This window comes from Diceros bicornis, chromosome 6 (genome assembly GCF_020826845.1).
Source record: "Diceros bicornis minor isolate mBicDic1 chromosome 6, mDicBic1.mat.cur, whole genome shotgun sequence".
Classification (NCBI taxonomy): Eukaryota; Metazoa; Chordata; class Mammalia; order Perissodactyla; family Rhinocerotidae; genus Diceros; species Diceros bicornis.
In genome coordinates this window covers 22,179,432-22,206,799 of record NC_080745.1, presented here as the reverse complement: position 1 = coordinate 22,206,799, position 27,368 = coordinate 22,179,432, and the positions used below count along the sequence as shown (strand labels likewise).

At 46.9% G+C, this 27,368-nt stretch overlaps 1 protein-coding gene across 2 annotated transcripts in view; it reads left to right on the top strand.

Moving 5' to 3' along the window:
* SLC35F3 (solute carrier family 35 member F3) overlaps positions 1 to 27,368 on the top strand; it is a 414,557-nt gene that overhangs the window by 290,856 nt on the left and 96,333 nt on the right. For both annotated transcript variants that reach the window (XM_058543009.1, XM_058543010.1), the window contains one exon: positions 14,858 to 15,185. In XM_058543009.1, coding sequence (XP_058398992.1) covers positions 14,858 to 15,185 — 328 coding nt within the window. The remainder of the gene's footprint in view (positions 1 to 14,857; positions 15,186 to 27,368) is intronic.

The window sequence follows — 27,368 nt, the reverse complement described above, 5'->3', positions numbered from 1 at the left end:
GGGCAGGACAGGTCCGAGCTGCCCTCGGAGTCAGGCTGGACATGGATGGCAAGGCCTCCCAGGCTGGCACTCTGACCTCAGATGTGCTGCAGGAGGCGGTGAGTGACATCCAGGCCCAGGGACTCCCCTCCAGCCAGGCCTGGAGTTTGCCTTCAGGGAATGAAAACAAGGATACCCTCCCCGTTCCCTTAGGGCTATGACCACCTGAGCTTTGAGCCTCCTGTTCATACCGGCAACCTTAGCAAATCACGGGCTTGGTTTTTTAACCAACATTTGCACATAAATGTCTGTGGTTAATGGAAAGTGTGTTAAACTGAGAATTGGACAGATCTGGGATCAAGACTGTACTCTTCCTCTTATACAGTTTGACTTGTATAAATCTTAGACACTGAGCCTCAACTGTGAAACAGAAGTAACAACCTACCTCAGCAGACTTTTGAGAATGCAGTGAGGTTGGGTAGGTGACCATACCTAGCACATATCTGGCACACAGTAGATGCTTAATAAATGTCTGGCAGTCTTCTAGTCACAGACTGTCTCTCACCTTCAGCAAACCTTCCTGCTGCTCTGAAGGAGTACATGTGTGAGGACAGCATCTAGAAGCTTCTGCAGAGTTCCAGTGATACTGGAAAGCCTCCAGTTTCCTTTTAGTATAGAATACCTAGGTGTGTGTCAGCAGAAGTCTGCTGGTCAGGGCCAAATAGAACCTGCCCTTGGTATGTCTGGGCTTAGATCTAGCTCTTTCTCCCTGCCTGTTTTTTTTCCTGGGTGTTTTTGTTCAATTTGGCTTTTGGTCTATTTTTTGAAATCATTTGCATCATGTGTGCTTGTTTTGGAAGTGTTGAATCATTTCGTTTGCCTTGGATGCACAGGGCAAGGTGGTCCCCATACTGTGGCTGTTTCTGCGTGGATGGACACAGGCTACCGTGACAGAACACAGCCAGCAAGGAATATTTATTAGCTTGTGGAGTGTGTCTTCTAAAAGGAGGCGAGAAGGCACCAGCATGTGGTACCTATAAAACCGAAATAGAAAATGCAGTACGTGGTTGAACTCAAACACAGGAAGAGGGACAAGATGACTTTATTTACTCAACAAACACCTCATTTGACCCTACTCTGTGTCCTTTGCCTATTTAGCAACGCCCTGAACATGCAAAAATGAACATCACTGCTTCCTTCTCTTAAGGAAGTTTCAGTCTAATGGGAAAGAGACATACAAATAGATAAATTATCTAGTACAAGGTCGTAAGCTCTGGTGCAGAGCTAAGAACAAAGTGTCGCAGGGACACTGATAACTAAGTAATCAGAGGAGGACTTCTTGAGGAAGAGGCATTCCTGAGGAGGAGGAGGAGGAGGAGCCATTCTTGAGGAGGAGGCCTTCCTGAGGAGGAGACCTTCTGGGGTAGAGGCATTGAAACTGAAGTGAGAAAACTTGTCAGGTACAGAGGGGAGGGGAGGCTGTTTTAGGCAGAGAGAATGGTGTGTGCACAGGCTTAGCCAGGAAGCATGAGAAGGAAAGTGCTGCTGGGCCTCAGATAGGGGTTGAGGCTTGGAAATGGTTTCCAGCTAGGTTGATGGCGTCTGTCCTATCTGACAGCTTATCTTGTTTACATATCCTTTTCCTGGATTTCCCATCAGACTCAGACCCTGAATATTGGTCAGTAACACGTCTCTAGTAGAGTGGTATTTACTAGGATCATCTATATTCACAACCAGCTAATTCATGTTCAACAAAATTACTTTCAGTAGAAATTAGTAGTTGAGAACAGTACAATCAAGTCCCCCAAGAGGCCGGCAGCATGTAGTATCGTGGAAAGTGTTAGATGGACTGGGTTTAGTGCCCACCTCTCATGCTGAACCAAGTAACTTTAGCTAATGATTAAAGCTCTCTGGGCATCAGTTCTCTCCTATGGACGTGAGGGTGACAATATGCCCCTCCTAATAATGAAAATAATAGTTTTTGCTAATAAGCCTACCACCATTGCAGGCGCTTTGCGTGGGGACACTGCTACATTATCTGTTTCTCCCAAAGGAAAAGTGAACACTGTTACCCCAGTTTACAGATGGGGAAACAGGCTCAGAGAAATCATTCACACAAGGTCATGCAGTTAGAAAGCAAGGGTGCCAGGCTTCACACCTGTATCTGCCTGGCCCCAACGTGTTGTAAAACCTTTGCACAACATTTCAACCTGCATTTCATTTGAGTAGTAATGAGAATTACATCTGCTTCTGGCACTTTGTAAGTGCTCAGTACATGTCTGCTCCCCGAAAGCTCCCACCACAGTATGACTTGGAGGTATGGACGCCTCCTGGGGCTCACAGGGCCCACTGCTGTTGACGTTCTTAGTCCCTCTGCTCCAGGGCAGTCGGCCTGTCCCAGCTGCCCCCAGTGTAGCCCTGGCTACTTTGTTTCCATTAATGGGATAAGACTGTCATCCTGGGATGCTTAATTGTTGTGTATGTGGGAATCCAGCCCTGTTGGCCCAAACTGAGAGGAGTCTTGAGAAGTCTACTGCCAAAGGGTTCCCATACCCAAAAATGTTCCCAGGCTGGATTGCCCTGGGCCTGAAACCTCAGTGACAAAAGGCATTCATGTATTGATCAGATGTTACCTAATATGTGTCAGAGAATGAACCACATGTTACCGAGGATCCTAGGAGGAGTCAATTATAATCCTTGACCCAACAGAGCCTCCAAACAAGTGAGAAATGTCACAAATGCACACAATGATTCCATGTTGAAATGTAATTTTTTTTTTAATTCCATGAAAGGAATATAAAATAAATGGTGTGTCGCAGCAGAGGCAAGCTCACTTCTGGCTGAGACGCAGATGGCCGCTATGCAGCGCTCTTGCCACCATTACCTCCCGCTTTGCCAAAATGACATAGTCAAGCAGAAGACTCTTTCCTGCTGAGTCTGGGTGTGGCCTCAGAATCTGTCTTGTCACCAAACTCCAGGTGATGACTGTACATTCACTGGCCATGGTCTTCCTGGGAGCGTGAACAGGACACCATGGTAGAGGCTGTTCGCCTGCCCTCTGCTGTCATAGGTGGGAGGTAAGAACATGGCGTTCCTGGCAGCGGCAGCCCCGTGGACAAAGGTGCAGAGTTAGGGAAGGGTAGACTTGTGAGAGGTCTACTGGGGCCGGAGTTTAGGTTGTCTAAAGAAGGGAGGGGAAGGGCAGAGATTAAGGCTGACCATGGACAAACGTGGAGGTCTTCTGAATGCTGGGCTCAGGAGAGTGGATTGAACAAGGCAGGAAGGAGGAGTGTGGAAGAGGAGAAAGACACCACCTAAGTCTGAATAAATAAGCCAGTCTTCTATAGCTGTGGTATTCAAAATGGGTCATGAAATCTATTTCATCAATCACAATAAATACTTTTTAATAAAAGATTAGGATAGAATCAAAAAATATCAAAGTGTATACATGCAATAAGCATCAAGGTTGATCTGTGACACTTTTATTTCAGGAGTGTGAGTGCATGTGTGTGTGTATGTGTGTGTTTGTGTGTGCATTGAAGCACAGTGAAATAAAGTTTGAAAAACACTGCTGGAAAGTATCCCGTGGAGACAGGGAGCCACGTTGGGAAGTGATTGTGGCAGGCCAGGCCTGAGCTAATGGTAATAGTTGTGCTAGTAACATTTGCTTTAGTCTGGCCACAAGCCCTTGACCTGAGTTGCCCGGTTCTGTCCTCGAACATCCCTGTGCAGTGGGTCCTAGCATTATTCCTACCATACAGATGAGGAAACAAGTACAGGGCGATTAGGGAATTCATTCTGAGACAGTTGCCACGTGGGGTGCCCATATCCTAACCACTACAACACCCACGGCAAGGACAGGGACAGGATAGAGGAGGAATTGGCAGGTCGTGGTGACAGAGTGTAAGTAGGAGGGCTGGAAAGGGAACCATCAAAGATGACTCTGAAGATTAAGCCTGGACAACGCAGGGAATGGCTGTGTCCTTCGTAGTCACAGCAATGGCCAGAGGGGAAACACATCTGTGAGGGAGAGATGGGGAAGTCAAATTTAGACAGGCTGAGTTTGAGGCCTCAGCAGTGCCTTCAAGTGCAGGTGTGCAGCAGGCAAGGGTGGGGAAAGAGGTGGTGAAGGCTGAGTGACAAACCAGGGGAGAGGGCGATGGCTCCATGGGAATGAATGGGCAGGCTGGAAACCCAATCACCAGGTGCATTTGGGAGACAGGCAAGGCAGAAGAGAAGTCTGAAGGGGTGAACCAGAGGACCCAGATCATATGGCATCATGGAAACCACAGGAAGAAACCCAAGAAAGAAGGAGTGTGACGTGGTATCAAATACAGCCAAAGGGGATGGTTTTATGGAAACAGTTTTAAGTGGGTGCTGATCTGCAAGCCAGATTGCGAGGGATGAGCGTTTGGTGAGGGAGAAGAGCAATCACAGGATACTTGGTTAAGGTATTTGGCAGGGAGAGAAGTGAGAAAAGTTATACTATCTTTAGGGGGAAGGGGAGAGATTTTGACACAGCTGGGCATTTCCATAAACCAGAGGAAAGAGGCTGGTTCCAGGACAAGTCTGAGGTTGCCCCAAAAGAAAGGCGATTGATGCAGCAATGGCCTGGGGGAGGCAGAGGGGCATGGGAGGGAAGCATAGACAAGCCAAGGGGCGAGTAGCCTTGAAAAGGAGCCGGGGAAGAGATGATGGGTAAAGACACGGAGAAATGTGGAGGTGTGGGGGAGGGAAGCCCAGGACCTGAGCTGGTGACTTGGATCTTCTTTGTAAGTAGAAAGTGGAATCATCTGCTGAAAATGATGGATGGGGATTGAAGGCTTGCAGAGGTGGGAAAGAGTTCAGAATAGCTATACTGGAAGAGCCAAGAAAAGATGTAATTCTTAAAAGCCTTTTTGGTGAGTGCTACGTTTTCACTGGTTAAGACATCGTGTAACTTGGGGGAAGCAGGTACAGGGAAGAACACTAGGTGAGAGTCAGGACACTCAGGTTTCATTTCCTGTTCCCCCACGAGCTGATTAATATATCGCACATGTCTCCTCACCTCTTGAAGCCTGGGCTTCTCTTTTCTGAAAAGAAAGGGGATTAGAATAGATCTTCCATCAGAAACATTGTATGAGTCTATTAATAGCTTACTCATTAGCAGAGATTGGTTTATCTGATTAAAATCGTTCACTAGCTGCAGTCAGAGAGCAGAGCTCTGAAGGAATGAGACCCAGGACAAATAAGAAATGTGTCCTGTGTGTGGGGGTGTGTGTGTACATGTGTGGGTGTAGGTGTGTTTATGCAAACAAACATACTTTCAGGAGTGGGGTTTGGTATTTGAGCAGAGGGAGGAAAGATCAGCTATGTGAGTACAGCTTCCTCCATGAATCTTCGGGAGTAGGAAACCACTGGACTCAAGACAGGACCCCTGGATGATGGGGTGGTGCAGAGAGAGGTATAGAAAGACCACAGAGAGAAGCTGTGCAGCTTGCAAGCTTTGCTTGGAGCTGGCCCAGGTGTTTTCATAGAAAATCCTTACTGCCTGCCTAAGATTATCTCAGCCACGTCACCCTCAACTGGTGCAGGAGGCTTGCCCTCTGGTAGGAGATGAAGCTTAGGAGGGCTCATTTAAGACCTTAAGGCTGACTCCACTTGGGTCCTTAACCGAGCAAGTACAGTCTTGCCTTACAGATGCACAACTCTGCTGAGAACTGGTGGTATATTTTAGAAAACAGTGCTTTGTTCTTCAAGATAAATTGTGTAATGGCCCATGCCATGAGTTAAAATACCACCCAGTTTTCCTGCTCCCCTCCAGGGGAGAAGGCTCTAGCACACCACTTTCTTCCTGCAGAGCCAAAGACTGCCTGGAGGGCCATCCCTGCGTGTAATCTGCCCTCTGGTAAAACCGCGACTCTCCCTGTGAGCTCCAATAGCGGGAACTCCAATCCACGTAAAAGTTGAAGGAATCATCTGACAAGGAAAAACATCAGAAAATAGGAAGGTGTGCTTTTGTCTGTTTGTGTGCAGGTCATTAGCAGCACCAAAATATCGCCCAGTTTGTAGCTGGTGAGCGCCTGCTGTGTGTACAGAGGTGTGATGTGCCCAGCCATGAAAAAGGTGAGATTCCAGGAGGCTGCACAGGCCACGACTAGCAAGGCTTGTGGATTAAAACTGATCCTCTCAAGCTCAAATGTTTTCAGACCTTGTATTGAAACACGGTTCTTGCACCCCTCCCAAGGCAAACATCCAGTCTTCCTTCCCCCAAGGTGCAAACAGTATTAGTTAAAGCTTACCCATATCCAGTCATTTTCTTACAAGTCATGTTCGCCTTAGGCTGTGTACATTCCAGGATTGTCTTAAATCCACCTGCATGAGGTGGTGTTATTTGGCAATTTGGGAGTCATTCGAGGACCTCTGAGGATATGGGGGCTGGGGTGGAAATGCCAATACAGACATCTGTTCACTCAGATGGTGGTGATGGTTGGGGAGAGTGATTCAGACCAGCTCTCCAACTGCTGCAGGGTAGAACTTCAGGGGGACCTCAGAGAAGCCTCCCACCACCCCACTCCCTCCCAAAAAAGCAGCTTTCGTTCACCTCCCAATTCTGTTTCCACACCGGGGAAAGAATTTTGCTTTTTCAAAACAACTTTGCGGGGCCGGCCTGGTGGCGTAGTGGTTAAGTCCATGCTCCAACTTTGGCAGCCCGGGTTTCACAGGTTCAGATCCAGGTGTGGACCTACGCACGGCTTATCAAGCCATGCTGTGGCAGTCATCCCACATATAAAGTAGAGGAAAATGGGAACAGATGTTAGCCCAGGGCCAATCTTCCTCAGCAAAACAAAACAAAACAAAACAAAAACGACTTTGTGGCTACCATGTTTTCTCCTGTCTCTGCACACTGCCTCTGAGAATCACCTTACAACCAAGGCTTAAGCAATTCACAGGAGGCAAACAAATATGAGATAGAATCTAATATTTCTAATCTAGTAATCCAATACAGTGATTTCTTCCCCTAAGAGGTTATCAAAATAAACACTCTCATCCACAGCTTGTCACCACATCCTACATAGTGGCAGCTCTCCAGCCATACCTTACACCTTCACAAGCCAGCACACTCTCCACTGTAACACCCTCAGGTTACATACTGCTCAGCTGCCGTAACAAAGTACCACAGACTGGGTGACTTAAACAACAGACATTTATTTTCTCACATTTCTGGAGGGTGGAAGTCCGAGATCAGGGTGTCAGCAAATTTAGTTTCTGATGAGGACTCTCTTGCTGGCTTGTAGATGGCCACCTGCTTGCTGTGTCCTCACATGGCCATTCCTCCATGTGTGTACATGGAGAGAGTGAGAGAATGAGCTTTCTGCTGTCTCTTCTCTTTTTTTTTGTTTTTTGTGAGGAGGATCAGCCCTGTGCTAACATCTGCCAATCCTCCTCTTTTTTTTTTTTTTGTGCTGAGGAAGACTGGCCCTGGGCTAACATCCGTGCCCATCTTCCTCCACTTTATATGGAACGCCACCACAGCATGGCTTGCCAAGCGGTGCGTTGGTGCGCACCCGGGATCCGAACCGGCGAACCCCGGGCCGCCGCAGCGGAGTGCGCGCACTTAACCGCTTGTGCCACAGGGCCAGCCCCTGCTGTCTCTTCTAATAAGGCCACCAACCCTATCTGATCAGAGACCCAACCTTGTGACCTCATTTAACCTTAATTACTTTCTTAGAGGCTCCACCTGCAAATAGAGCCACACTGGGGTTTATGCCTTCAGCATATGAATTTTGAGAGGACACAAACATTCAGTCCATAACAACCCTCATTTCAGGGTGGCGGCTCCTGAGTCCCATACACACTGAGGCTCCTCCAGTTTAAAAACAGAGTCTGTCTTCTGGAAACCTGAAGTGTTTCTTAGTGATCGGCATTTCCAGCTGGGGTGTTTAGCACGGGAGCCCTAATCAGCTTTCAAAGGGAAGAATAAGGATGCTCTCCATTCCTGTTGGTGCTTTGGAGTAGACTGGTGCTTGGAACTGCATCTCAGCCAGTCACTAATCTGTGATCTTGAGGAGTAACTCGCAGAGACCCGGCTGCCCAATCTGCAAAACAATAGTCACACTGACTTCCAGCATTATGGAAGGTAAAAAGGTTAAAAAAGGATGTATAAAATCTCCTGGCAGAGAGCATCGCGTGGACACTGGGTGTTTGGCAGTCACTTGTCCCTTCACTTCTCTGTGTCCCCTCCTTCTCCCTTACTCGTGGTCAGCATCCAACTTGAATTATCTGTGGATTAGTTCTTTCCCTGGGACCAGTGCTCATCAGGAGCGTGGCTGGGGCCTTGGCCAGGTATGAATAGTGGGAGTGTTTTCTGACCCAAAGTCCAGGAATCCAAACAGATGGTCTGGCAGGTGCTGGTGGGCATAAGGGGTCAGGATATGGTGAAATGAGGATTGTTTTGGGACTTCCAGGGCCTGTGGTGGCCTTAAACATGTGACAGCCTCTTCTTCCCTTTGCTCCAAAGCACTGCTTACACAGAGCCAATCACAGATAGATTTACTGAGAAAGTATTTAATAAATAGATGAGATAAACAAAACCTAAACTACATTTTTGGGAGATGAATTATGCTTGCAAATGGCCATAAACAAAAACTTTCTTCCAAGCTCCTCATTTTACAAAAGCTATTTAGTTTGGTGGCCTGATGTCGTATATGCATCAGTGATCAATAAATGGGAAACTGTTCGTCAGGCCCTCTTCCCCTGGGCAGTCCAGGAAAAAAGGAGGGGGGTCTAGTTCCCAGTACAGCTCTCAACTGTGTTCTGTTTGGGTGGAGTTAGAGGCACTGAACTCTCTAAGATGTGGGTGCTCTAAGCACTTCCCGTTGGACTAAGCAAGCTCTGCTAGGGAAGGGTGTGTCTGCCTTGTACCCCATAGTAGGTGTCAGTAAATGTTTGTTGGATGAGTGGCCTAAAAACCTATCTAGTCCACCCAAGAGAAATGGAAACATATCCACACAAAGATTTACGTGGAATTGTTCATAGCAGCATCGTTCACAGTAGCCAAAAACTAGAAACAATACATGTGTCCATCAACTGATGAATGGATTACACAAAATAAGGAATATCCATATAATGGAATACTACCTGGCCATAAAAAGAATGGACTACTGATGCATGCTACAACATGGAAGAACCCTGAAGACATTATGCTAAATGAAAGAAGTCAGATGCAAAAGTCCACCTATTTATCCAGAGTAGGCTGTAAAGATAGAAAACAGATTTGTGGTTGCCTGGGGCTTGGGTAGAAAGAAAGTAACTGCAAATAGGCATGAGGACTCATTTTGAGGTGATGGAAATGGTCTAAGACTGGATAATGGTGATGGTTTCACAATTCTGTAAATTTACTAAAAATCATGAATTGTACTCCTAAAATAGGTGAATTTTATGGTTATGAAAATTATGCCTCAAAAAAGCTATAAAAAAGTAACTGTATAGATCTTATTGATGGAGATGTCATTGGGAGGTGTCTCCTCCCATTCTCTTTGCAATGATATTTCCTTTGCTTTTGGGAGGCTGGGACCATATCAGCTAATAGGTGGTCTTTGATCCCACCTTTGGGTCCCTTAATGCTAAGATATGACTTGGGCACTTTTTAAGTGCAAAACTTCCCAGACACTTTTTCAAGAGGGAGTCAACAAGAGTCCACCTATTCTCAGGGGACCTCAAAAAAGAAACACTTGTGCTCTCTTGGAAGTTTGGAAGAGCCATTTTGTGAGAACTTTAAGTTGAGAGTGAATATTTTCCAATTTTTCTTGCTTTCTTATTGTAGAAATGACTTTCACTAAATAAACATAAAAAGCCCTCATTTCATCATTTTCTCAGGGGAAAGCAGTGGACAGCTCATGAGACAAAGGACTTACCTTGGTCCCAGAATGAGTTGTCAGCTAAACCTCCATCTCACCCATTATGACCTAGAGTTTCCCTCTGCTAAGCAGGCAATGCTTCTAGGTAGTGCTCTGCTTGACCGAAGAGTGTGAATGTTTTAGAAATCCCTGGTAGGAGACAAGCATGGAGCATGATTGTGCAGGTGGGAAGACTGATGCATGGTTTCAGTGAATTGCCTGACTCTGAGACAAGAGCTCAGGATGGAAGTTCACACACGAGTATGGTTACATCTCACCATGCCGTGGAGTACGCACTGTGTACAAGAGAACACTCCCCCTACACACACACACACACACACACACACACACACACACACACACACACGCACAACTTTCTCCAAAATGCTCAATGGCAGCAACTCAGACAACGGAACTGGGAAGAGCTCGCCTGTCCCCCAGTGCTTCTGAGTGAATTAAATGGCGTAAACAGAGAATTTAAGACAACACAGCCAAAGGGAAATACTTGCGTCCACAGTTACAGCATCTGTCAGCACAACCACTGGGCCAGAGCGTGTAATCTACTTTGCATTGCTCCCGGAACTGTTGGCTAAAGTGCAAGGTTAGAATGGAAGGTGCAAGATCATAAGTAGAGTGGTTGTTAGCGGGGAGGGCATGTTGGAGAGTGAGGGCGAGGATGACATAAATAGCATTTCTAGTCATATAATACTGGTCAGAGGAGCTGGGACAGGAAACAGTGTGAGGCTAATTCAGCATTCATTTCTTTGAGGCAGTCTGCACTCCTCTTTCAGCTATAATGAAGGAGTGAAATCAGACGGAGGAATTGCTTGACTTGCAATTTCAGAGGGGAGGGAAAGTAAACAAAAGTTTCCTGCACTGGAAGATTTGAGAGGATTTTGAGAAGGGACACTGCCCCCTCTCGTTGTAATTCCTTCCCTCTGAAATCCGAGTATGTATTGGAGAGTTCCTTGAAAATGACCCTGAGAATGGTGTGTAGTGTGGGACGCATTTGCCGCGTTTCAGATAGTGGAGAATAAATGCATCTGCTAATCAAATTTATTGTGTCACTCTATGCTTACTCTTTTACTAATTTTATCTGTTTGTTATGGACATTGGGCATGTGCTTCCTAAATAAAGTAGGGTTAACATCTGAATTTGCTGCAGTCACTTCGGCCACCCTGGCTGAACGTCTGACCTGCTCCATGTCTGACCGAAGCAAGACTGGGCGTCGCAGTGGGGCAAGGCGGCAGTGGGTTTCCGATCTCCCTATCTTCTTCACTGCTCCTCAGAGACCACGTGTATTCCTGACCCTGAACTTTGCTCCTCTTTTCACTCAGAGCCTTTCTATCCTTCAAGGCGCAGGCCAAGCTTCCGCCTTCTCTGATGCTTTTCACTGTTATCACAGCCCACTCTGGTTACAATCTCTTCAGAACTTCCGTTAGGGTCAAAATCTCTCCGTTTTGCAGGTAATTGTTCTGTAATTCTTTCATAGGTACATTTTGTCACTCCCAGATAGACTGTAAGTTCCTGAAGAACAATAATCATGTTTCATTTATTTATTGACCGCTCAAAGCCCTTGGCACAGGGCAGATGCTCTATGGCGATTTCCTAGCCAATTGACGTGCTCTTAGGATATGTCACGCTGTCACAGGCCTTATAAAGCCCTGTGAGATTGATAAAGTCTATGCTGTTATGCATTAGGTTAAATAAATGCTGGATGAAAAAACAATATGATCCCAGTTTTGCTCTGTGTGTGTGTGTGTGTGTGTGTGTGGTGCAAAGACACAAAAGACCGGGGAAAAGGCCACCAAATGGCAAGAGTAATATCTCTGGGTAGTAAAATTAGTATAGATTGCTTTTTATTTTTGCTATTCAGTACTTTTGTAAAGTATTTGTAAAGAATATTTTTAGTTTACTTGAGGTCAATCTAGTTTAACATAAGTATTAGGAATGAGAAAGGTAATGAAATTGATAAGTGATTATTATTTTAAGAGGCTCAGTGCAGTGAAATGGAAAGTTTGCAATGAATTAGGGTGGGATGTCTATAATTCTTTAGGGGTCTATTCCAGTGTTTCCCAAGGGACACCAGCCCTACCATAGGTGTGCCATTTAAATAATATGGGAAGCACACATTCTATAGCTGCTTTTTGGAAATTCAGAGTGTCCATTAGCCCTGAATATTCCTACAGCAAAGGAACCTGTCTCTGATCTACCTAGTGTTTTCCAAACTTTTCTTTTTTTCTTTTTATTTTTTTTATTTATTTTTCCCCCAAAGCCCCAGTAGATAGTTGTATGTCATAGTTGCACATCCTTCTAGTTGCTGTATGTGGGACGCAGCCTCAGCATGGCAGGAGAAGCAGTGCGTCGGTGCGCACCCGGGATCTGAACCCCGGGCCGCCAGCAGGGGAGCTCACGCACTTAACCGCTAAGCCACAGGGCCGGCCCTCCAAACTTTTCTGATCATGGAATACTTTTTTCTTATAATGCCTGTTAGCTGCATTACACTTTGGGAGACATTATTCTAGCTTATTTTTAAATATTAGTGTAGATTCTAGTTTTGAATGTCTTTATTTTGCTTGTGTATCATTAATATTCCCTTGGTTAAATGATCCAGAGAAGTTACAAAGTTAGAGAATAACTTCTTTAATCCAAATCTATAGGAGCATTTTAACAATATAATACTACATGATTTTGTGATTTTCTCTTTCATTGTAACAGCTACACAGCATCAGTCATCACTTAATCCTTTGTTTTAAAACTTTATTTTTTATAATGAAAAACTAAATGAAAAAAAATGTTATAAGCCCAAATCTATTTAGCCTCCTCCAGAGTCCATTCTTAAGTGGGAAGTTGGTACTTTGAAACTGCATTTTATTTCCATGTGGACTTTTTTTTTATCTCTATAATTATCTTTTTCAGTATGAGTTTTTGACAGTGATGCTGATAGTTGAGATATCTCCCTAACCCCAAATACTGCTTGAAAATTATCCCAATAATGAAAGCTTGCAGAGGCTAACCCAAAATGTCAGGTGATAAGTGTATAAATTGAGGGCCGGCCCCGTGGCTTAGCGGTTAAGTGCGCGTGCTCCGCTACTGGCGGCCCGGGTTCAGATCCCGGGCGCACCAATGCACCGCTTCTCCAGCCATGCTGAGGCCGCGTCCCACATACAGCAACTAGAAGGATGTGCAACTATGACATACCTATCTACTGGGGCTTTGGGGGGGGGGGGGGAAAGGAGGATTGGTAATAGATGTTAGCTCAGAGCCGGTCTTCCTCAGCAAAAAGAGGAGGATTAGCATGGATGTTAGCTCGAGGCTGATCTTCCTCACACACACAAAAAATAATAATAAGTGTATAAATTGAAACGTGCATGCTTCTATCTGAAATTGAATTTGCCTTAAATTGTGGAGATTCACTGTGAACAAAGTCAAGACATCCTGCTGGGAGGGCATGACACAAAAGGTGGGAATCTTCCCTGCCTTTGCCCTCCTCTGCTTCTCCCTGGCCCGCTGCCCAGCACAGAAATAAACAACTTGTTGGAAGCTCAGATGGTGTGGTTAAGCATTTGGTTTTCCAAGGGCTTTCAGACGAGGATATATACACACATGAAAGTAAGAGGAAGAGGGAGATTAAATATTAATAAAGCAGGTAATGGAGTACAATGTAGATGGTGTCAAGCAGGATTGGGGCCAGTAAAGGACATTATCTCTCCTTGACCAGCGACACAAGGCCTGGGATTACCTTTGGCTAAAACAGATACAGCCAGGGCTGACAATTAATGATAGGATTAGCTAACACCTGTATAATAGGCTACCTTGAATCAGGATTTTGCCTCAGAACTATGTCTCAGAAAGCATGATATACAAAACTTGATTTAACATTTAAATTACTATTAAGTTTAAACAAAATATATAGAGTACATTTGACCCCAATATATTTTGTACACATCTCCTGTACCCCTATAGTGGAGATGACCTCTTAGCACTTTGTGCCCCATTCAGCTAAGTGCCAGTCTGAACCTATAAAAGGCAAGTGTACTGTCTCCTGGAAATGTGCATCCGTCCACACTTACACCCTGCATGAGTTACAGCTCTGTTGAGATTTCCAGCTGACTGACACGCACACAATCATGAATGAAAACCAAACAGTGGAAAATAACGCCTTTTCCACCCTCTCATGGTCTGTGGGAACAGCGCAGCCACGCTTTGGGCTGTAGCCGGATTTCCAGAGTCACGCGCGTGGCTCTAGAATGGAGTGTCCCGGCCTTGCATGGCAGCAGCTGCCAAGGCTGTGGTTTTTAAGTAACGCGTCAAAGCGGGACTGAAGACCATCAGCAGGAAGCCAGTTAGAGCCAATCAAAGAGATGAGAGAGGGAAACATCTATTTTTTCTCTACATGCAAAGATGTAAGATGAGAATCTTGGCATCTGTGCCTTTAAGAAACAGGCAAGGAGGAGCTTCTGTCAATGCTCTGGGTGCTTTTAGAAGTCAAGGCCTATGACCTCCTCACGTAGGAATCCAGAGCCCCTAGCGCTGCCCAGGGCCCAGTAGCAGGGCAGGACGCGTCAGCTGAGACAAACCAGAGTGAAAATGTTTTAGCCGTTGCTGTGTTCTGGAGAAGTGTTTCCCAAACGCTGATGCGCACCCAGGCCGCCTGTTGAAATGCAGATTCTGATCCCGGGGTTCTGAGTGGGGCCTGAGATTCTGCATTTCCAACAAGCTGGGGCGGGGGGCGGGGACGGTGCTGATGCTACCAGCCCATGGATCACACTTTGAGTCTCAAGATTCTGGAGGATCAGCAAACCAGTGGAAACGTCTTCTATTTAAGTTTTGTTTCAGGAAGCTGCCTCCACGCCCCCTATCCACCTCCATCCCCTCCCAGGGTGGCTGGCCGTGACCCCGGCAGTGGGGTCCGGTGCCCTCTTGCCCCGGCTCACCCTGGTCGGGGCGGCGAGGTGAGGGTGTGGAGGCCCCGTTAACCGCGCCCTTCTCTTCCCCAGGGGAGGAGCGCCCCCGGGACTCCCCGGGCCCGGCGGAGGCCCAGGCGCCGGCGGCCGGCGTGGAGGCCGGCGGGAGAGGGAGCCGCCGCTGCTGGAGATGCTCCCTGGCGCAGCTCAAGAAGATTTTCTGGGGCGTGGCGGTGGTGCTGTGCGTGTGCTCCTCCTGGGCCGGCTCCACACAGCTCGCCAAGCTGACCTTCGGGAAGTTCGACGCGCCTTTCACTCTGACGTGGTTTGCCACCAACTGGAACTTTTTATTCTTTCCGTTGTACTACGCGGGGCACGTCTGCAAGTCCGCGGAGAAGCAGTCTGTGAAGCAGAGATACAGGTAGGCGCCTCCCGGAGGGCCGGCCCCTGCCTTGGGGCTGCTCTTCTAAGCGCTGATGCTGCTGGGCCATCCTGGCTTCTGGCACTGGGGTGGGCCAGTGGGAACAGTGGTGAGAAGTTAGAGAGTCACCAGCTGTCTTAGTGGGGCCAGGATCGGAATTCTCTCTCCCCTCAGAGTGGTGAATGCCTCTTTGCTCGGCCTCCAGCCCCTCAGCTGTGGGAGCTCCTTTATTTGAAGCAGGAGAAGGCAGAGAGCAGGCATCTTCCAGAAATGGCCTGTAGCAGGTCCCCAGAAAGGGTAGAAATGGGAGAACTCTGTTGCTCTGTTACCCTTCCTCAAGCCAGGTGACTCCGCAGCTCCCTGTAGGTTACTTTCCCTCATGGAGATATGTTCACTGCAAAGATTTGATTGCTCATTACCTTCCCAACCCAAGATACTTCCTCCTTTGGTTATGTGATTGCATGAGTCTGAATATCTGGCTATCAAAATCAAAGCAGTGTCTGGACTTTGTTGACCATATTTTCTCATATGGAGTCCATTGGTATGATGTCCCTTTCAAAAAGAGGCCAGATATGTATGCAAAGCCAATATACGCAAAGCTCCCCACAGCCCTCTTCGGGAGTCAAATTGTTAATGTTGACCCTGGGTCCTCATCTATGCCAATCACTGGATCTCATGGTTGCCCGAAGTGGAGGCCCTCCATGGGCTGTGTCAAGGGCTTGCTGCTGGCCCAAATGAGATCTACTCAGAAAAAATGCTGGCCAAGGTGACCAGGTAGACCCTGGGAACTTATCTTTTGTCAGTCCCAGAGGTGGAAAAAAATGTGAAATGTGAAGGCTTTTCACTCCATCACCACTGCCTTCTTCCCCACTTCACCCTGCCCCACCAAACACGTACCCCCACAAAATCGCCATGTCCCATTTACCATCTGCTTCAGACTTCAGCCCCGTTCTGAAGTTGCCCTTGGTTGTCACAGGATAACTAAAAACCTCATTGGGTCCAAGGAGCAAAGAGGTTTGAGAATGGAGGTCTAGACTCAGATCAGAATTTCTCTCTGGGTATCTACGATTATGTCACTATAAAGTTATACTTGGAGGTGTGAGGTGCCAAAATTTTTAATATTTGGAGAGAATTTGGACTGGCTCCTTTAAAAGACCAAGTTGTGAATCAGAGCACTAATTCTAGAGGAAGGGGCTCTGATGGAATTTGGATTGAGTCACAAGGCCAGCCTCACATGTCCCCTTAGTGAAAAGGGTTCAGAGCGAATTCTAGAGACAAGGTATACAGGAGCATAGAGCGTGGAGTCCGGAACTGGAACCCTGGCCTGGGGCATTCTCAGTGTTGACTTAAACCAGTGGCTCATGGACAAGCCAGAAATTGCTCGAGGCACTTAATGCACCTCTTCTGAATAACAGCCAAAAGCAGACTGAAACCAATAGGTTTAGAAACTTTGACAGGGCCCCAGGTTGTCCCAAAGGCAAGGGAAAAATAATGGCCTGCTTTTAGTCACAGAGAAAAGCAAATATTCTGTAAATGATGCATTTCACAGTTAAGTAGCCCTAAGCATATTTAGTTTGTAATTAGGGGTTTGCCTTTCTTTAAATGGACTAGGAACACAATGCTGCTGCCTCTAAGGGCTGTGAGCTTATGTGCCCTGTCTTGATAATTATTGGGAGAACAGATGAAATGTCCTTTCTCTGCCTCCTTCAACCATGCAGGCTGAAAGTGGGCCCCCCCCCGAGGGGCGTGTGTCCTAAACATGACCATCGCTTACCTTAAGACAGGACAGGAGCTGCTGGTCACTTAGGGCAGGCCAGTAACCACGTAAGCGATTGTGCTGGAAACCACACAGAAGGAACCAAGCTCAGTGGTGGTTAAAAGGTCAAGGTAGGAAGAAATGAAAGGTCATTGAAGCGGATTAGTTGAACATATAAAGACATCACCACCTCAATTTCAGCCTGTTGTCTTCCTATCAAAAGTACCTGGGAAGAATCATGAAAGAATTACGGTGACAGCTGTGTCAAGTGGAGAACAGGGGAGGGTAGGGGGAGTAATCATAACTTGATTAGTGAAGCCAGTTAAAACCTTCCCAATTTCTGCAATAAAACTTAGCTCCACATCTGAAGAAAAGTCTTTCTGATTCTAAGCTCTTCTCGCCCTGTGGCTAAGCAGAGCTACCGACTTACCAACCAATTATTGGGTACATCGGTTAAGCCATGCACACCATTGGAGGGGTGAGGGAGATTCTTTCTCCAAAAAAAAGGAAAGAAAAATTTTAACATCACAGACTTTACTTAGGAAATCGCGACTGTGTCACAACTCAAACTGAGAGTTCTTTAGACAGACTTTAGGATTCCTAGAAATCAAGGAAAACTGAAACCACATCTTCCATTTTTGTGCTCAGAGAGGAGAAGATCTAGAGTCAGCTGAGAAGATGTCTCTCTGGCTAAAAATGTTTCAACAGGGAGCTGGGGAGAAAAGGAGAAAGGTAGAGACCTATTTCACAGAGAGAGAAGCTGGACAGATAAGCCAGCTTTGCGTGTGGTTATTGGGAAGCAATCAGATGGAAGTTTCTGTTCTCCAAGCCCTCCCCACCTAGGCTACTTCCCAAATGTGAAGCTAGAAAAGTCAGCCCAAGCAGAAAGAGGACAGCACGTATTGCCAGGCCCAGAGCTCCTCAAACTACAACACCCTACGAGTCACCTGGGTCTTGTTGTAGGGCCCACCTGGTTCAGTAGGTCTGCGTGGATCTGAGATTCCGCTTTCCTAAAGAGCTTCCAGGGGATGCTGGTGCTGCTGGCCCATGGGCTGCACTTTGGCTGTGAAGGCCCTGGAGTTGTTGAGTCTCGGCTACAGGTTTTTTAAAATACTGTCTATCTGACCGGATGTAGGAACCAAGTCTCACCATACCATGTAGAACTGACGAGGGACTCGCTTGGGGCCCTGAGGATGTTTGAGCCCTGGTCCTCTGCCACTTGTGAGGCGGGGAGGCTCCGTGGGCAAGTCATTTAAGCTCTGGGAGCCTTCAGATGCTTGTTTGTAAACGGGAGCTGATAACATATGCACCAACTTGCACAAAAGATTGTTGTGTGCTCAGATGCGACACCATATCTGCAAGAGCCCTATGAACTGTGAAATGCTGTAAAAATGTGAGGAACCATCACTGTATTGTGTATCCTCTGTGGGTTATGTGGAAGGCTGCAGCCCGTGCCTAGTTCGTCAGCTGCTTTGTGGTGGCCTCTTTAAACTACAGGGTGCTCTTAAAGGGGGTGCTAACCCCTGCGGGGTCATGCAGGTTCACGCCTTAGAGATATCAACATTTTCCCCACTGGCTGCACAGGGCATCCTAGAACTGCCCAGGGCTCCTCATGATCAGTCAGTGCTGTCAGGCATTAGAGTGTGAACGTGAAAACCTCCCAGCCCAACCGTCCTGGATTTTCAGCCTCATGCCTGTGGTCTCCCCAGTAAGCACCCAAAAAACATCTTGGAGTAAAGTGAGCTCCTCCCTTCCCCCCGATGATTGACACCCTCACCCTCATTGTCCCTATTTCTGGCTGACACCTGGCCACAGGGAAGCAGTAGTGCCCAGGACCCAGGGAGGGCTCTGGCCACAGAGATCCACATGGGCTCTGTGGAAACTGCAGGTGTGACCTGACAGGGGCTCAGCTCCCAGGAGTCTCCTGCACAGCTGGCACCAGGGGAGGCGCAGGGAGGAGGCCGTATCAGGTCCGTGGCCCTGGAGAGGCTGTTAAGGGCAGGAGTGACGACACGCAGTCTCCCAGCCCCTCTGACCCTGGCACAAGAAGACGGCTTCTCAGATCCCAGAGGCTGCCACGGCCAGCAGAAATCAGCTGGACAGATCTGGGGCACTTGCCGTCTTGTCAGAAGGTCTTTCAAGAATTTCTACTAGTAGTGACCTCTTTTCATAAGCAAATGCTGGGACCTTCTGCCATCACACAGCTGCCAAAAAAAGTGAACGATACATGGTGACAGATGTTTTCCTATGCCTTTCATAGTTGCAGGCTCTTCTGTAAGCTAGCCAATTGATTCTGTTTCAGAAACGCTGAGAAACATTCTGAACCAAGAAAGGGAAAAGGGCAGTTTTGATACCGTTCATTGTAAATCCTACACCGGCCAGTGTGTGTGCATAGCTGCACAGACTTACACAGGAACCAGGAACCGTAGGGGGTCGTGCAGCTGTAACGTTCAAAGTCTAAGGAGCAGAGTGGGGCAATGGCAACCTGGAAGTTAGTTCATTCTAAAAATGGTTACTGCACCCCTTCTCTGAGCGAGGCGCTAGGGATACAATGATAAATGGTCCCTGTCCTCAAGGATCCTGTAGCCCAATAAGGGAGTTAGATAGCCAAACAAGGTGGAGGTGTGTGCAGGGGAGCTCAGGGGAGAGGCCCAGGCATGCAGGTCCTGGGGCGGGGTGGAAAGGCTTCTCAGAGGAAGTGACTCAGGAACAGTCTCTTTAAAGACGAACAGATGGTCCTCTAGGTGCTGAGTCCCAGGCAGGCAGAGTGGCATGGAAAAAGCACGGAGGCTGGACAGAGAGAGCATGGCACCTGAGGGAGCACTGACTCGTGTAGGAGGTAAGTAGGGTGAGGCGACAGAGAAGATCAGGGAGTCAGGCGGGAGCAGACCTCCCACACCATGCAGAGAGGTTTAATTCTGGCGTGAATGTTGCGGGGAGCCATCGGAGGCTTCTGGGCAGAGCAGAGAAGCGATTGGTCTGGATCTTTAGAAATAACGCTACCGCAGCTCTGTGGAGAAGGGAATGGAGTACAAGGCTGAGGGTTTGTCCAATTGAACAGTTGCTCAATGTCTGTGTGTCCAGGGCATGTGGGCATGTGTGGATGACACAGATGTCCTTCGGACTTTAGGAGCTCACAGCCGAGTGGGAGGGAGACCCGTATAGAAACCAGAATGGGATATAAGGAAGAGGTGAGTGGATGTGCAGGCAGACTGGCTCGGCTGCAGCCTGGGTGCGAGGACAGGGCAGAGTAGGTGTTAAGACTGAAAATTCGGAGTGAGGCCTGGGTGGGAAGGGCTTTGAGCACTGGATCAAGGGGATGGGGCTTTATTCTCCAGGCAGTGGGAGCCTCAGAAAGTTTTTGAATAGAGGACTGCTGTAATCAGAGCTGCTTTGAAAAGTAGGATTCAGAGCCCTCATTACATAACTGGTTAGAGCTCAGAGGTAGAGTGACTCTCGGGTGTTTTGTCTGTTTGTTCATCTTGGGAGGAGGGCACCTAGTTCCTGAGCAATAGCAAGAACCTTGAGTGTAAATCTTGAAGTATTACAGACCCAGGTCTCTTGCTTTGTACTGTCAACTTCTTCAGCCTACAGCAAACTCTTGTGTTGGTGAAAAGCATTTCAGTTGTCATTTTGTCACCAAATTCAGGCATTCTGAAAACAGGGGAGAAGTCTTCATTCCAGAAAACATTGGTACTTGTCTTTCGGGGCCAATTTGAATGCTAAGGCATCGCCATGGCAGCCCTAATTCACAATGCCCCAGCACGTCCCTGCCTTCCTGGCACTGATGGGCCTCCTGTTGGATGCAAGCTGATGGATTTCATTGCCTAGACATGCTCTGGACCCTCTATTCTTGGATGTTAGAGATATTCTTTTATTCATCCCACAAAATCTGTCAAGGGTTTTCTATGTGTCGGGCAGTGGTCTGGGTGCTTGGGGATACAGCAGTGACCAAAGAAAGTGAAATCCTTGCCTTCGAGCTTACATTTTAGTGGGGAAACAAACAGTAAATAAATAAAATATAATATGTTCTATGGTGCTGAGTGCTGTGGAGAAAGATGGAGCAAGGCTAGAGGGAGGGGTGCTGGGTAGGGAGCATTGATGTCAGGCTGGGGACCTGTCTGTCTGTAGGGGTCTGTGATTACCCCAGTGTCTCTTCACCCCATCCAGACCCAAATGCCTGGGTCAGCCCTTGTTACTCACTGGTGCATTCATTCTTTATTCCTGCAAGCATTCATTCCTACAGTAAGCATTCATGACTGCCAACTCGGACCGTGACTGCGGGGCACTGGGGAAAAGAAGTTCTAAGCACGTTTCTGCCCTTGAGATGCTCATAACCCAAGGGTGAAGCTACCTTTGGGCCCCAGGATACGAGAGTCCAGTGGCGAGGAGGCCTGACCAGCTTGGCCTCCAGTGTGACCCGAGAGCGCCGTGTTAGCCATGAGCTCAGAGAGCCCAGGGGGCGGAGGAAGGGGCAAAATGTGCTGCACTCAGCACCTCCCTTTGCCTTTACCCTTTGTCCTAACTTGTAGCAGTCTTGTTTCCTGTCTTATTTCCAAGAATCATCAACCCAAAAAACAACAGGCTTCATCCAGAGCCCTCACGGTTGATGTTTCCGTTGTTGTTGTTTGTTTGTTTTTATAACTGGTTTAGAAGAAATGGGCAAAATATTTGGGAACTGGAGTTTTTAATTTGGCCTGTGTCTTCTGCTTGGTGGTAAATAATGGCAATGATACATCGACATCTTCATGCCAGGAGATTTTGGCCAGGTTTGCTGCTGAGGCAAAGTACCTCCCCCTAACACACCAAGACACACACACACACACACACACACACACACACATCACACATGTACACACTACCCATATACACATGCACACACACATATACACAGATACACACTACACTCCACACACATGTGCACACGCATAGCCACCTGAGCAGCAGACCTATGGTACAGCCACAGGATAGTGCGTAATCAATGCTCTGAGTCTAAATGGGAAGTCATAATGGGTCCTAGTGTCAGCAGAGGAAGAAATGAGATGGGGCAGCTGATATACATTTAGATAGTCTCTGCCTGTTTTAAGGTATCATTTGAAACATTCAAGGGTGCTTCAGTGGGGAAATGAGACACAGAGCATTGTCCTCATACCCCAGATGCTGACACTGCCCTCATGCATTTACGCCAGACCCCCACCACTCCACAGTGTCTTCCCCTCTATCCTGTCAGCATAGTATTCATAGTTTAGCTCATTTGTTTCCCCTCAATTATCACCCCCATCCCACCACCACAGCTCAGTTATACAGGTGCTAGCTTCATCCCAGTGAAATTCAGATGCAGCCAGATACCCCATAGACGAGTCCAGAATATTTCACAAGTGATTTTCGGCTTTCACTGAGGCAAGTAGGAAATATTGTATTAGCTCCCCATCTCCTCTGTTCTTGTGTACTTCAGCTGCTGTTCCTCCCCCAGTTATCTGAAATCTCTGTTAATCCTTGAACAGATATCAAGGATTTGTCTTTGAAGGTCAGCAGTTTAAGGAGGTTATATGATTCAACCTTGAAATTTCAGAGCATGTCTAATTCAGCTGCAACAATGTTATGTTTCCCCATGCAGTTTCACTGAAATTTTGCAAAAGGTCAGATCCAAAGCTCATGTTTGTGAGTTTGAAGAATGGCAGCTATTTAAATAATTGCCATATCGGTGTGATTATGGTTCTTTGGGGGTCAAGATACCCTGAGCTGAACTTATCAATGAGAGATTTGGTAACATTTTTAGCACAAAGCACCAGGGTCCCTGTGAACATCTGCAAGGTAAGTGTTGCAGTGGCATAGAATATGGAGAGTAAGGAGGGATGGCTTCCCAGAGGGGAGATCCTTCGGCCAGTGGGTCTTGAGGAGCAGTTAACGTTTGTACGAGTCAGACAATGGAGAAGGGCTCCTGTGCATGGCATGTGGGGAGGCGCAGAGAGGCCTGTGCAGGTGTGTATGGGCTGCAGGAAGAGGGCACGCTGCTGATGTGACCAGGAGGCACAGACCTCACCCCATCCCACCCAGCTAATGTTGAACCATTCCTTACTTTCTTAGTCATAAAGTCAAGACTAGTAAGCCAGCTCACAGGCACGTGGAAATTTAAAAATCTCACCACGTTTAGGAAAGAGATCATCTACATAGAGATCTCCAAAGATCAGAAAGGGACTTTGAGGATTCTCTGATCTAACTCATCCAAATTATCAAAGAGGCCACAGATGCTCAGAGAAGGGGCACGAGACTTTTGTTCTCTGTGGTCTCAGACCTTTCCAGCAATGCTACCAGGAAAGAAATGGGTCAATATTCTTCCCTCTTAGAAAGGAACGTGGAGGCAATTCCCCGGGCAGTATGGAGCAACAGGGGCAAGAATGCTACTAGCCCATTCATGGGGCGCTGTGATAAAATAAGAACGCAGGCTTGCCATTAGACAGCCCAGGTTTGAAACCCAGCTTTGCTTTTATTTGACTATAACGTCATAGATCAGTCACCAAAAGCTCTAAGCCTTACTCCTTATCTGCAAAACGGAGACCCTAATACCCACCTCTGAGGGTTGCAATTGAGATTGCCCTTCCTCTGGGCTCTCACAGCTCCTACATAGATCTTGTGTTTGAGCTGAACAAAATTAAATGTGAGAGTGTATATAAAGCCCCAAACTGTGTGTGGTCCAGAGGTTTCCTGCCCATCCCTGGTTGACTCCAAATGTGAATCCCAAAACTCACACAAACCATGGTTCCTGCTCTCTACAAATCATAAGATGATGATGGTGGTGATGGTAATGATGATGGTGATGGTAATGGTAATGATGATAATGATGGTGGTGGTGATGATGATGGTGATGGCAATGGTAATGATGATGGTGATAATCATGATAATGGTGATGGTGGTGGTCATGGTGATGTTGGTGATAATGATGGAGGACATTCCAACCACAGATGACTGAGTCTTTCTCCTCATGAAGATTCAGATAAACCATGTAGCCAGTGTGGAGCCCACAGCAGAGAGGACAGCATCATGCCCTGTCATTGGTCTGTTGGGGAGGGGGCATTTCTTGGCAGAGGTGAGCTTTGAGACAAGTTTGGCAGGAAAAGGGCAGAGAACTCGTGTGGTATATGCCATTGTCTTGTCATTCTAGAACATGAGCTGAAAACCAGACAGAAAAGCAAGGTGATTTATTTGTCTAGAAAGCAATGTCCTGTCAAGCTCATGATGCTGTTTGTTATTTTGAAAGCTAAAAAAGAAAAAGGGGGAAAATGCTGGTACTGTACAGAATGATAAAGCAGATGCACCCTTGTCATGTTATTTTTCTACCACTGGCACTACCTTAGACTTTATTGTACACAACTTCTAGCTAAATTGGGATGGACACCCCTGTCCATAGGAACAGACATTATAATGGCTTCCAAAGCACTCGCCCCCCTTCCTGCCCCATACTAGTGCATACATACTAGTGTAGTATCTGCCCCAGGGATACAGAGAGGAAGGAGGCCGCATGGCAGAGGGAAGGGACCCCAGGCACTGGAGTCTGGCTGGTTCAACTTCTCAGATCCACCACTTACAATCTGTGTGACTTTGGGTAAATTATTTGCAAGTGGTCTTTTCGCTTTAGTGTTTTCATATTTAAGAATGGGCCAATAATGCCTATTTCCACAGGCTGGCTGCAAGATTTAGGGTACTTTATGTAAATCACCTTGCCTAGAGCTTGGTCTTTGGCTGGTGCTGAATTAGCGGTGGTTGCTGCTCCCCCTGATGCTGGAACAATGATTACTGTGGTGGTCGTTGTTAATTGGCATTCTCTGCCTTAACAGCCCTACACTGCACATACCATATTTATTTGAGCTGTTTCATTTCTAATTGAACCACAGAGCAAAGGGACTTTTTGGCACTTGCATTTTCTCCTATGTTATTTCATTGTATTACATTCCACATCGGCTTTCCTCAGCTAAGGATTGGGAGCCTACGGGAAAAGCAATCACTGAAAACTCTTAAGCCTCAGTTTTAAAGCAGAATCAAAGCAAATTCTATTACATAGCCAGTGTCTATGCTGAGTGCTTCATAGAGTCATCCCCCCTTCACCAAAATGCAGTTTTATCTACTCCAGGCAGGAACCAGAGCAGACTGGGCCCCGTGCCCAGGCACCCTCAGACCAGCCCTCCCCTCCAAGCCCCACCCAAACCCCTGCAGGTCTGGGCCTGAGCGGGTTAGAGGGGGTCTACAGCTGAGGGTCCCTGGGGAACTTCAGATGTGTTTCCTAGCCTGGGTCATCATGTTCTGAGAGAGACCCCAGCTGTTAGTGGGTTCCCTGTGTCTTTGAGCTGGTAGACCTGGTCCTGGAAAGCTCTCAGTCATTGAAACTGCATATTGGTTTGATGGCCACACCCCATTATTATCTAGTTGAGTTTGTCACCAAAGATGAAAAATTTGATTGGCCAGAATAAGCTGCCTTTTCTGATATCTGTGCAAATTCTATTCTCATGCTTCCTGGGCCTTTTTAAATAGAATTATAGTAATTATATTTACCTCCTTGGCTATTTTCTACTTTAAGTGAGAGAAAACAAAATGATTTATGTACTTAATGTAACATTTTGGAGTACATCAGGATCCTTTCACGCTTTTCTTATCCAAGTGCCTTCTTCTATGACCCTTACATTTAATGAGTTACTCTCAATCATACATACATTATTAATTTATAGCATAAAATAAATGAAAAGCACTGGAAACTGAAGCTCCCTTGTTGCAGAAACATATGGTTAGAACCATTATATGGTATTACTTTGCCACATGTTTCTCTGGGGGGGAAATGGAAGAGAATTTTTTCAAAGAAAGGCTTTAGGTGCTCCGCCAACAGGATGGGGACAGGCTTGTTAATATTTTATTATGAATTAGAGTTGGAGGCATTGGGTCTTTTAAATTGGTTTTTTTTTAAGTATTTGGTTTTATTAAAGTTGGATGAAAGTTGGTGTCATTAAGCCCAGCTCAGAGAGTGCCCTTGTTTCTTGGTAAAGATGTTTTCCCCCATGTAGGGAGCCAGGGGAATTGACAAGGTGGACTGAGGGACGTGTGTATACATGCATTTTGCGCAGTCCTCCTTGGGGACGTGTGAGGCTTAATAGATCTTCTCTAGCGAGGAGAGACTGAGCCATTTAGGTTTCTTGGCCAAACCCCCAGCTCTCAAGAGTCCTAAGCAAGTCAGTGGTGTTCTATAGTGCCCTGGCACTGTGGTGGACTTTGAAATCATCCTGCAACAGAGGTGGAGAATTTCATCACAAAGATCCCTGCTTCTCCTGCCACAGTATAGGGTTGTTGCAAGGACGAGCTGTCTAGCCAGGGACTGTATCTCCCAGCCTTCCTTGGCATCTGAGTTGGGCCAAGTGACTTCTCTCCAAAGTGCTATGTATCCACCCAGGCAGACAAGAAGCAGACGAGCATTCCCCACCCTCCGCTTTCCTGCTCAGCTGGCTGCGCGCACAGGATTCCCAGGCTCCAAGAGATGGCAGACCACAAATGTAAGGAGAATTAACAAGTGGTGAAATGCCACCTGTCTTCCAACAACATGAATCAGAACTAAACGTCTGTTGTGCCAAGCCTCTAAGTTGGAGGTTTGACACAGCAGCTAGCATGATGCTAATTAATACAGTCCCCATCTTTCCACCCCAGCCCACAGAGTTGGAGTTCATCTGAAAACCTACATCCTCAACCATGTGCCCTTGGACATCCTCACTACCCAAAAGCTTTTATGTGGCTTTGTTTTTATTCTGAATACAATAAAAATTTAAAAGTGTATCTCAACAGAAAATGGCAGCCTCTAAACACAAGGACAGTGTCTGTCTTGCTCACCTGCATATCCCCAGCACCTAGCTCAGTGCCTGGCACTGAGTACACACATAACAAATGCTGGAAGAAGGGAGAGAAGGAGGGCAAGGAAGGAAGAAATAGTCATGTGGGCAATGTCAGTACTGTCGTCCTTATGCTCACTGTCAGTGTGACTTGCTGAGATCAGCTCTCAGAGGGCACTCTTCAAGGGGGCAGCCCAGGAAGTGGCCCTCTGTCCTTACAACAGGAGGCTCCCCCCCATCTAGACAATAAACTGATCCAATTCTGAAAGAGCTCTTTAATTATAAGGCAGTTCTAGAAAAAGAAGTGTTTGATTATCAGTCATTTTTTAGAAATTAGTCAGGTCTGAAATTAGTAGACTCCAGCTCAGGGGCATGCCCCTTAATGCTGTCTGATCGAAGCCAGAGTAAAATCCCATCTTCATGAAGGTTCAAGTGGGCATTTATATTGGCCTGAATTTCATATTCTCTTAAAATTACACCCTCACTATGTCCCAGAACAGAGGAATTTAGAGGATTTGTGCATTTAGGGTCATAACGGTCTTGCAAACATTTTAATCTGCTATG